The 10,833-nt window shown below is 42.0% G+C and overlaps 1 protein-coding gene across 1 annotated transcript; it reads left to right on the forward strand.

Annotated features, from left to right (window-relative positions):
* Nucleotides 1–2,567: 2,567 nt before the first annotated feature.
* On the forward strand, nucleotides 2,568–9,046 carry LOC123154219 (UBX domain-containing protein 1). The gene is made up of 14 exons (XM_044572995.1): nucleotides 2,568–3,199; nucleotides 3,681–3,776; nucleotides 4,063–4,139; nucleotides 4,511–4,581; nucleotides 5,475–5,585; nucleotides 5,668–5,722; nucleotides 6,169–6,230; nucleotides 6,314–6,395; nucleotides 6,905–6,975; nucleotides 7,053–7,134; nucleotides 7,604–7,678; nucleotides 7,757–7,831; nucleotides 8,415–8,534; nucleotides 8,644–9,046. The coding sequence occupies exons 2-14, from the start codon at nucleotides 3,683–3,685 to the stop codon at nucleotides 8,824–8,826; spliced, it is 1,158 nt and encodes a 385-aa protein (XP_044428930.1). The 5' UTR covers nucleotides 2,568–3,199; nucleotides 3,681–3,682; the 3' UTR covers nucleotides 8,827–9,046.
* The last annotated feature ends 1,787 nt before the right edge of the window (nucleotides 9,047–10,833 follow it).

Genomic DNA, 10,833 nt, shown 5'->3' on the forward strand with positions numbered 1-10,833 from the left:
TCGCCGTGTCCATCGCACCTGATTCGGATGTGAAACCCGGTCCTAGGCGCTCCTCGCGCCGCGCGGCGGCGGTGGCGGTGGCGGAGGAGAAGCCGACCCCATCCGTCACCCGCCTGAGCACACGGAAGATGGTGGGGACGAGGGCGGCGGCGGCGTTGGAACCCTCCGAAACTGAGAAGGGAGGGCCGGATGCAGCGGCAGTAGTGGTGGAGGAAGAGAGCCACCGGGTAGTTACACGTGGTGGCGGACGGAAGAAGGTGGCTAGAGCGGAGTCCCTCGAAGCGGGTAAGGAAGAGATGGAGGAGGCCGCAGTGGCGACACTCTGCGGTAGGAGGAAGAAGGTTGTGGAGCCCCCTGAACTGGAGAAGGCAGATGAACAGAAAGAGGAGAAGGCTGCGGTGGCAACACGCGGCAGGAAGAGGAAGAAGGCTGTGGAGTCCCCTGAACTGGAGAAGGCAGATGAACAGAAAGAGGAGAATGCCGCGGTGGCAACACGCTGCAGGAAGAGGAAGAATTCTGTGGAGTCCCCTGAACTGGAGACTGCAGATGAACAGAAAGAGGAGAAGGCCGCGGTGGCAACACATGGTGGGAAGAGGAAGAAGGCTGAGCCCTCTGAACCGGAGAAAGGAGATGAGGGGAAGGAGGACGCCGGGGTGGTGACATGCCGCGATGGTAGGGAGGTTGCAACGACGGTTGCTCTTCCACCGCTGCCTCCAAAGACAAGGTCCAGAAGGGTCCAGGGAAGGGTCACAAGGGCTCGTGCAAGGAAGGCTGTTCTTGAGGAGGAGGAGGAGGCTGGGGATGAAGAAGTGGAAGGGACTGCAAATGCATTGGAGGAAGTGCCTGTTGCTCAGAGAGGGCTGGTACGTAGAGCGCCAAAAGGGATGACCAATACTGAGTTCACTGCTTCTCACAACGGGGGTAGGGAGATAAATGAAGGTGGAGGAGAGGCGGAGAATGGAAAGATGGAAGTAGTTAACAGCGGAGGAGAGTTAGAGGATGATGAGAAGGGTGAGAAGCATGCTGGGAGAAGCAGCCTGGACACTATTACATTGCAGGAGTGGTTCGAGGGGATGGAAAGGTACCTTCCAAGGATGATCAATGAAGCTGCTGATGAGATGATAGTGACGCTGGAGGAGAAACATCGGCGCATCAATGAGTACATTTCAGTGCTCGGGAATAGTTCCTATCCTTCTTGAGATTCATGTATAGTCAGGAGTGATGGCCAGTCTAACGCAGGGTGATGCCTGGAAATAACATTGGAGATAATATTTAGTCGCAGGTTTTACAAACAGTAGGGTTTGAGGTATTACCACCATACACTGGGTGATGATTACTGAATTATTCATTCCAGCAGCCACACCAGCAGTGCCTGAGAAATGCTATTGTTCCTGTTGATAATATTGCACTGGCCATGCTGTGACATATTATACCAGTAGTAATAGGCTAAAGCGTTAAAATGGAACTCTGTAATTGATGATGCATCCTGTGGGTTCACTTCTGATAAGATTACTAATATGTACTGTTCATGTGGATAATGATCTATCAGCTCTCATTGATATGCAACCTTCCCTGAAATACCATGTTCATAGCCTTGACTCCTTCTATGAGTTCCCTTCTTCCACTTTTAGCAGTAAACCGGATAAAGCACGTCTCACAGAAGAAGACCTTGCCTTGAATTCTCATATTTCGTTCTTTACTGAGATTATTCCACCCCCCACTCACACTGTCCAAAAAACGGAAATTTGAGTTATTTTTCATTTTTATAGTGTTTAGTATTCTTTTCATTTTTTAGCTAAGCCAGCTTCAAGCAAATATCTGGAAACCAAAAATCTTGTCATGTCTATAATGGCCGTGCAGCACCTTCTTCTTCCGTGAAGTATCCAAATCAAAGCTTGCACTGATGGGCAGCAAAATCCTGCATTTGTTTCAAAATCTAACAGGAGTCATTATAACTATGAATATGCACATATTTGCCTTATGATGTTTTGTTTGTTTGATGAAAACATTGTCATTACTAAGCAATCTAACCTTAGACAGCTGGTTGTAAAATATTTCCCATTTTCCCCTCGTAAAAAATTACACAGGAGTGCTCCAATCAAAACTGTGCAAATATGTATGTTAGTTCAGCTTCTTGTGCTCAACATTGTTCCATTTATCTCCAATGTTTGTCTAGATTTTTTCATGTCCATAGGCTTAATAGTTTCATCCCCAGCTCATGTAATCTTTCTTGAGAAAAGAATGTGCTAGTATTAGTTTCTGGAGGGCAGGACAGTTGTCACCAAGATCAGGTGGTAAAGAAAAGTTCAGTCTAGGAGTTGAATCATTTTCTTGTAGTCTTGATCATGGAAACTTTTATTATGTAAAACAAATTGTTCTTTTATCACAGCCCTGGACTCGAATTCATTTAACCTTTTTGACAATGCTCTGTACAATATCATATGTATTCATGACTTGCCAGGCATACCAACTTGATTGGATAAATTTATTTTTGTTCTTTGTTTAGTTCATTTCCAATTAATGTACTAAATTTATAAGGGAATGCTGACATGTTCTGTGGGCCATGTGGGTTAACTGGATGTTGATGATCACTGTCAAATGCCTGAAGTACACTGAAGTTATAATTTTACATTTTGATTACTGTCTAACTGAGTTCACGGGTTCAAGTCCTGGAAACAGCCTCTTACAGAAATGTAGGTAAAGGCTGCGTACAATAGACCCAAAGTGGTCGGACCCATCCCCGGACCCTGCGCAAGCGGGAGCTACATGCACCGGGCTGCCCTTTTGTCGCGATATCTTATGGGTTTCACCTCTAGCCTACCCCAACTTGTTTGGGACTAAAGGCTTTGTTGTTGTTGTCGTTGTATTACTGTCTAACTGAGTTCTGTATTCATGTTTTATGAGTTTGTCCAAATGAAGGAACTGTGAGCATAGGGTGTTGATTCAAGAGGAAAACCCTAAGTAGGAAGGAAGGAATAAGTAACTGGAAGAAGAAAGAAGTCACCTGAGTTTCCAGAAAACCCTTGGGGAAGACAAGAAAAGAATGAAGTACAGACAAAGCAAAGCTCTAATCCTCCTCAGATAATTTTCTGATGCCCCTCTCCATTTGCAGTAACGCATTGCTTCATACCCCCTACTTATAGAGGATTGTACACCACCTTGGCTACAAAGTTACAAGGCGAGGAGACAACTTTGAAAGGTAAGAATTTCTCATATTAATTTAATTTACCAGGTTGTTTTCAAAGTTTCAATGCATCGACAAACTGAAGTACTTCAAACTACTTGGATTCTATGTGTTCCTTTGTTCCCTCTTTCTACTCTGCAGACATCTTATGCAAAATTATGCAAACTGTCATAATTGAGCCATTATGGCCTGTAGTTCTAGCTTATACTCATGTGGCAGTTTGCGGTTCACCAGTTCTATCAAGTATAATTATTAATGCCAACAGATAATGGTTAAGTTCAGCATATCAGCAGGTTGCATATCTTAAATTGCAGAATGTGGTAACCTCAGTTGGACATAAAAGAGACACATTATCATATATCTCTCTCTCTTAGAAATACGCTGAAATTATACAAAACCATGGGGATGACTTTGCCTGTATTTTGTAATGGTTTGTGCTGTCTATTCAATATCATGTGGCAATTGGCATGCTCTTATTCTTACCATATACTTCTAGCGATGGCTGTCCCACAAGTTGACAAGAAAATGCTTGGTGAACTTGAAGTTATGGGATTCCCCGCCGTTCGTTCAATTAGGGCACTTCATTATTCTGGTACGTCTGTTTCAAATGGGCTTAGAAGGTAATGTTCTTGTATTACAGGATCTTTCTATCATAGTCAGGCGGACAATCCATCAATCATACCACAATAGGTCATCTGGTTCTATGGCCTCACCAATTATATTTGTACTGACAACCGAACCTTCTTACTATTTGTGTTTCTTGAAAGTTCAAAGTAATTATTTAACTGCAGAGATAGGGCGACACGTTTTTTTGTAAACATGTTTTTCTTCTATATCTAGCTGAATGAACTGTAGAAATAATCCACTGTCCTTGTCAGGTAATTCCAATCTTGAATCTGCGATAAATTGGCTTCTGGAACATGAAAGTGACCCAGACATTGATCAGCTACCATTGGTAGGTTTTCTTGTGCAATCGTGATTTGTTAACAGAAATCTGTTCTGATGTGGCTTATTCTACACTCACTTGATATCCTCAACAGTGCTATCCTCTAAATATATAGCTGTGAATTGTTTTCCCTGAGATTCCAGCATAAAACCTTTTCCGATTCTGTTAAATACTTAATTCTGAAGCAACTTGCATGTCAGTGCATGTCTGTGTAGCAGTTTAGTTGTCTAGTCTGTAACCTAATGCTCTGTAGAGCTAGACAAACTCTCCAATATAGTTCCTTTATTTTATGTCTACAGTCTACATATCTGCATTGTCATGTCAAACACTTTTTTCAAACCTCCTGTTCTGATTTCTTGGTACTCCTTTGTATGTTTTAGGTTTCAAGAGAAATCAGCATTGAATGTGGTGACACATCAAGCGAAGTGAGAAACAGCGTTCAAGGAATGAGGTTAGTTTTTTCCAGAATGTTATAGAAAAGAAAGCAGGAAAATATTACTCGCCTTAATCTAAGGGTCTAAGTTCTTAGATGAACTGGTTGTTGTATAAACTCAATAAATCAAAATATGATATCAGCACTGCCATGAGTGTGGGCACTTGACTGGCTGTTGCAATTTCGAGAGAAAAATTGCTGCCCTCTCGACTCCACATCACCGGCCTTTTGAATGTACTAGTTGTTGAATAAAACTCAATAGGAAAATATCATGTGTTATTTTGTGGAATTGGAGCACAAATCACTGTTCAATAGCTATCCTGCCAACCATCTGGAAGTCTGCACTTGATAATCCGCAGCATTTTACATTTATGTGTGTCAGCCTGCTATATCAACCTAACACATCAGTGAGCAAACTCTTAAGAGTCTCTGCAGTGCTTAATGGAAAAAGGTGTCGTGTTGGGGATAGCTCAAGGGAGGAAATGACCTTTTTTATATTTTCCTTCCTTTTTTACAAAATAAAATAGCTGATCTGGGGAAATTTGCCATTAAGCCTGAGCACTTGCTACATTTAACAGTCTAATTTCATGCACTGGTAAAATGGAAGCTACTAATGACCAAAAGTTGTTGAATAAGGCAAGTCATGTGTAAGACTTAAATGCTTACTCCCTCTGTTTTTTGCAAGGCTTCCATGCATTTAAAACAAGCTTTGCAAAATGCTTTACCGAAAAAGGCTTTCGCCCCGCTTTATAAATAAAGCAACCACCGAGCACAAGGTTATCAAGGTACCAACCGAACAACACACACAACGCCACCGCAGGCAAAATGCTTTTGAATACAGATCTAACGGTGTCAGTTTTGTGTCACGTAACCTACATATTGTTTATATAATTGTTCGTCTCTTGGTCAAGCTTGAATCTTGGAATGCATGGGTACCTCACAAAAAGAAACAGAGGGTTATTATTACGATTTACGGACTACCGATGGAGAATATGCATTCATGAGAAGCTTATCTACTCCAAGTAACTCAACACATGTCGGTATTTTTTTTATTTGCTATGCTGTTGCATAATAATCATGGGATTGAGCATGGTTGTCTTGTAGGACCCATGCCCAGGCGAGAAAACCAGAAGAGCAAACTACAGCTGGAAGTCAGAAGGTGCTACCTAAACATTTCTTCGTAATTTTTGATATCTCAGTCCTTTCTTGTCATGTTAGTATGTTATGGTTAAGTCTTTTTGTCATTCATGGAGGACTTGAACCTGCCTAATCACTATTGGAAAAAGTAACCAAGCTGAAATTTACATCAATTCGTTTCCTCTGTTTTTAACTCACAACCTCAGTTTCAACGAAGGATTACTCATAGCACATTGAACTAAAAATATTATGTCTGTAAATGAGATAAAAGTGCAGACGTTTTCTTTTGTCATTGTTCCGGTATGCTTACATAATGTAAATATTGTCGTAAAATGTTGACTAGTAGGTACCGCATCTCAGCCACCTGCCAGGCTGCCACTTCACCAGCATTTTGTCTTTATGCCTCACCTAATCCGAGCTAGTGTTTATAGTTCATAATCTTTTGTCACACCCAATTTTTTTTATCAGGAGACTTCAGAGGTGGAAAGAGAACTCAATGCCAATGAACATGAGGAAGAGGATAGAAAGAGGTTTGTACCTGTTTTGAATATATGTTGTCTGGCGAGCATTTTGTTTACCATTCCTGGTAGACTGCAACCCTCGTACATTGCAGGGTTTTAGCACTACATAAGTCAAAGCGTGACGAGGAAGAAAAAGCACGAGGGAGAATCAGAAATCAACTTCAGGAGGATAAGGTCTGACAATATTTCAATGCTATTAAGAAGTAAAAACCATAACACTGCAGCAGGGAAGAGCTAGAATGTGTTTTGCTGTAGTTGTATTTATCATATCTCACCATAGCAGCTATCATGCAATAAGCTCATGTTGGCCTGCACTGTTCTCCGTTTGGATGTCAAAGTCTCTTTGTTGTAACCTGTCGCTTGTCCACCATCATTTTTGCACTTTTGTGTTGCATACTGGATGCAGAAGTAGTAGCTTGTTAAAAAATGATGTCATGCTATATAAATATGAACACCATTGATTTTGGTTTGCAACAAAAAGAGTCAACGATGACACATCCTTACTTTCCACTAAATGTTACAGTACATGCTAGAGGATGATAGAAAGTAAAACTTACTATTGTCAATGAAGATCAGCTCTGTGCTAGTATTGTGATATTTTTGTCAAAAGTATTTGTTAGGCTGTTTTACATATCCTATGAGCATTATCTTAAATGTGGAATTTATTTGTTGTTTTTCTAAAGAGGGAGAGGATTCAAGCTGCTAAAGATGTTATCGAAGCAAAACGGACTCTTGAAGAAAATCAAAGAAAACGGTGGGTTTCGTAGGCAACTCACATCTGCTATTTCCAACTCAAATGTTCTCATGGAAACAATATTTTGTTCAATACAGCATGATGGAAAGTCGAAAAGCAGAACAAGAGGAGGAGAAAAGAGCAAGAGAGAGAATCCGTCAGCGTATAGAGGATGATAAGGTCCCATTGAATCTAAACTAACTAATATTTTGAAACTTTGATGTTTCATTCCGTCTGTTATTTTGAATTCAATTTTTATAGGACAATGGTCAATGAATTCCATGCACTCCTTACAGTTGCTTCTTGGGTTTCCACATCAATAATGTTACCCTATATGTCTATATCTCTCCACAGACCCACATCTACATGCAACAATACATCCTTTTTTTGTGTGAATGCCTTTGAATTTCAACTAATCAAATTTGGTCTCCTTGCAATGGAGCAAGCCTACCATATAATTATCAATTCAGTCTACTCATGGCAATATTATCAGTAGAGTGCAATCAATATTTCCTACATGATCAGAGTGAGAATTTTCTTGTGTTTACTCATTAGCCACTATTTTTCTGCGGAACTTTCGGACTTTCAGCGAGATACTGCATTGCTTGTTGGACTGCTGAAAAGTCTTAAATTATTTTCCTGTATGCAGGCAGAAAGAAGGAGAGGGCTTGGTTTGCCACGGGAAAATACAGTAGCATCAGCTCCGATAGTAACTCTCGCAAAGGTCTAAAGTTCCCCATAGTACTATATTACATGAGCAAAACCAACCAAACACATTCCTCACTCTTTTTTGACTGCTCAGGTAAAACCTATTGAACCAGTTGTAACATCAGAACAATTGAGAGATTGCCTACGAACTCTGAAAAAGAATCACAAGGTAAAGTGATCATCCTGCAGTTATGATTTATGATACATGGAGTTGTTGTCTGTTTTGCACAATTAACACAATGAACCTTCTACGCTCTGCCGCATCAATCTTGATTACTATTTCACACAAATGCGGCTGTACGACTTCTGTCGATGCAGATAACTGAAACTAGCCTGTTTGCACACCAGGATGCTTAGTTTCTGCATCATGTGCTCTTTTAGGTTGTTTTATTTTTTTAGCTTATCTTTTATAGTCTGGAACTGGGCCTTCCATTTTGTTCGCAACGGTCTAACATCAGCACTCTAATACTTCCTCCGTTCCTAAATATAAGTCTTTTTTAGAGATTTCAATACAGACTACATGGTTTGTATATAGACATATTCAGAGTGTAGATTCACTCATTTTGCTCCCGATGTAGTCCATATTGAAATCTCTAAAAAGACTTATATTTAGGAATGGAGGGAGTAGAATTCAGCAGTCTGCTTGAGTGCTTGTGCAAGACATGCAGAATGAAGCTGTATAGCGCAATAACCCCTTGTGTTATGGGGATGCCAGAAACCATCTGACGTGTCGGTTGCCACTCTATTTATAGGATGACAACGCTAGAGTGAAAAGAGCATTCCAAATATTGCTGAAGATAGTCGCCAACATAGTAAAGAACCCAGAAGAGGAGAGGTTCAGGAGGATTCGACTAAGCAACCCTGTTTTCAAGGTAACTGGAGAACGCTACGGGGAAAGTATCGGCTATTTAGTTCCCATATGCTACGTATGGCTCTTTAGTTCAGAAAGCCGCCTCATCCTCAACCCCTGCTGTTTAACAGGACAGGGTGGGTAATCTGCAAGGCGGCGTAGAGTTCCTGGAGCTGTGCGGGTTCCAGAAGCTCAGGAACAACAGCTACCTGGTCATGCCGAGGGGCAAGGCCGACGTGGCGCTCCTCAACGCGGCGGGGGTCGAGATCGCGTCTGCCATGGAGAATCCCTACTTTGGGCTGCTCTCCAAGTGAGCGGGACAGCCTGCATTCATCTCTGCTTCACCATTAAGAGCTCATCTATATTCGGTACTACGAGCTTTGTAAATATTAAAAACCTTTGTGGCAATGAAGTGTGAGTACCAGCGAATGGACGGCACGGCGCTGTAGCTCATAGATCTCGTCGATGGGATCTATCCCCTGTATGTAACTGAACAAATTGTGTTCCAGTAAATCTCATGATTTGTTGGCAACAGTGGGGGCGGTGTACAGAAATCAAAACAAAAATGAGACGAGATGCCTGCAAAACGATGATCGAGCTGTGATGCCATGTCCCTGCTATTTCTCATCTTACCCAAGAAAACGATATGTGATTGTAACTGTAATCAAACCATGTCACTTGTTACAGTGGCGTGTATAGCAGTATAGGTGATGGGAGATTACTACTAGATGCATTCCCCCGCCCCACACATGTTCATGCCCCGTAACGTTGGGTCACTGTTGCTCATGGAGCAAAACATTGAATGCCTTTTATTCTCCGGGTGGAGGAGAAGGGAAAGGGCCCTGTGCCGGCACATGCCATGCTTTGAGCTTTTGCGTGTGCACCTGTACTTTGGAGCTTCAATTCTGCGTGTGGAGGGACCCCGTCCTAGACTCGGAAAGCAGCTTCTTGATAGCAGCTGCTGGGGCCTGGATTTTCTGCTCTAATCATCTTCCCATCAGTAGAACCTTGAAGTTGAGCTATGTGCCATGGATTTCGGAAATTCCTGCCTTGGGCAAAGATTGTTTTCTGATGGAGATCTTCAGCGAGGATGTACTAGCAGCAAGAGTACAAAACCGTTGCATGCTCGATGGAATATGTAGCATGGCAACATCAAATCTGTGACACCGGCTTCTTCATTCTTTTTTGACAAGTGGCACGAACGGATAAACCATGCAAAACACCGGCTAGCACATAAATTACGAGAGCTGGGAAATTCTCTATCTAAAAAATGGACGGAGTAATTTTCACACAACAAACACACGGAACGCGAGAACAAGACCAATGATGCCACTAGTCTATACCAATATAAAAAGACCCAAAGGGGCAGATCCAAACCATCACGACCGTCAAATTATATTATCTAGCGGTTGAAATCGCTTCAATGTTGAGCACCAAACATATTTAACGCTTTAATTACCCACCACTGCCATTGGTTATAAACACATTTTGACTCAACGTTATTCCATAAAATCTGTCATGTAATTAATATCCTACCATTCCCGCGAAAAAGTAATTGATATCTTACCAAATACCAACATGCAACAGATATATCTTACCTAATATAACGTGCAACTAATATCCTACCTAATATAAACATGCATTGCACGTACATTATTACTAGTCGTATTAAAGGTTCTTAAAAAAAAGGTTATCCTTCACCCGCAAAAAAAGCCTCCTGATTCATGTAAAAAAAAGTTCTTTCCATTCCTTTAGAGCATGGACTGATTCATGTAAAAAAAGTTCTTCGGATTCCGTTAGAGCTTAGAGCGTATACAACCGGGCTTGGTAAATCGGGCTCCTTAAACGCTCGCGCACACGTCCGGACGCGACCACGAACAGTGCTGGATGGCCCGCCGTACCGCATGCTGGGCAGTCGCACGCTTTAAATGTAAACCCTCAAATCCATGCACATGGATCATATAACAAAAATTCGTCACAATTCATCAGTTCAACAAATGCAACAAAGCAAAGTAAATCATAGTTCAACACTAGACATGCCAAAATGAAATTCAAGTCCGAGCGTGACGGATCACTCATCAGACGCCATCCGAGCCACCTGCTCCACCGCGGCCATCCTTGCCGCCTGCTCTGCGTCCACCCGTTTTGCTTCCGTTGCAGCCATCCCCATTCGCGCCGCCTCGTACTCCCTACATTCGTTGATCTTCTTTTTTCTGACAAGCCATTTTCTTGCTTACTCATCCAAGAGGCTTGTGTCTGTCAACATTATCCTCGAATCCTCCGTGTCTCGAGCAAGTTGCAACCTCTCCATCTCAATCTCT

Source organism: Triticum aestivum, chromosome 7A, assembly GCF_018294505.1.
Source record: "Triticum aestivum cultivar Chinese Spring chromosome 7A, IWGSC CS RefSeq v2.1, whole genome shotgun sequence".
NCBI lineage: Eukaryota > Viridiplantae > Streptophyta > Magnoliopsida > Poales > Poaceae > Triticum > Triticum aestivum.

What these genes read in the sequence shown, in the direction of transcription:
- LOC123154219 (XM_044572995.1), top strand. Translation starts at nt 3,683, where the DNA reads ATGGCTGTCCCACAAGTTGACAAGAAAATGCTTGGTGAACTTGAAGTT. An exon ending in ACATTGATCAGCTACCATTG is followed by an intron (nt 4,140 to 4,510) that starts GTAGGTTTTCTT and finishes TGTATGTTTTAG; the next exon opens with GTTTCAAGAGAAATCAGCAT. An exon ending in GAAGAAAATCAAAGAAAACG is followed by an intron (nt 6,976 to 7,052) that starts GTGGGTTTCGTA and finishes TGTTCAATACAG; the next exon opens with CATGATGGAAAGTCGAAAAG.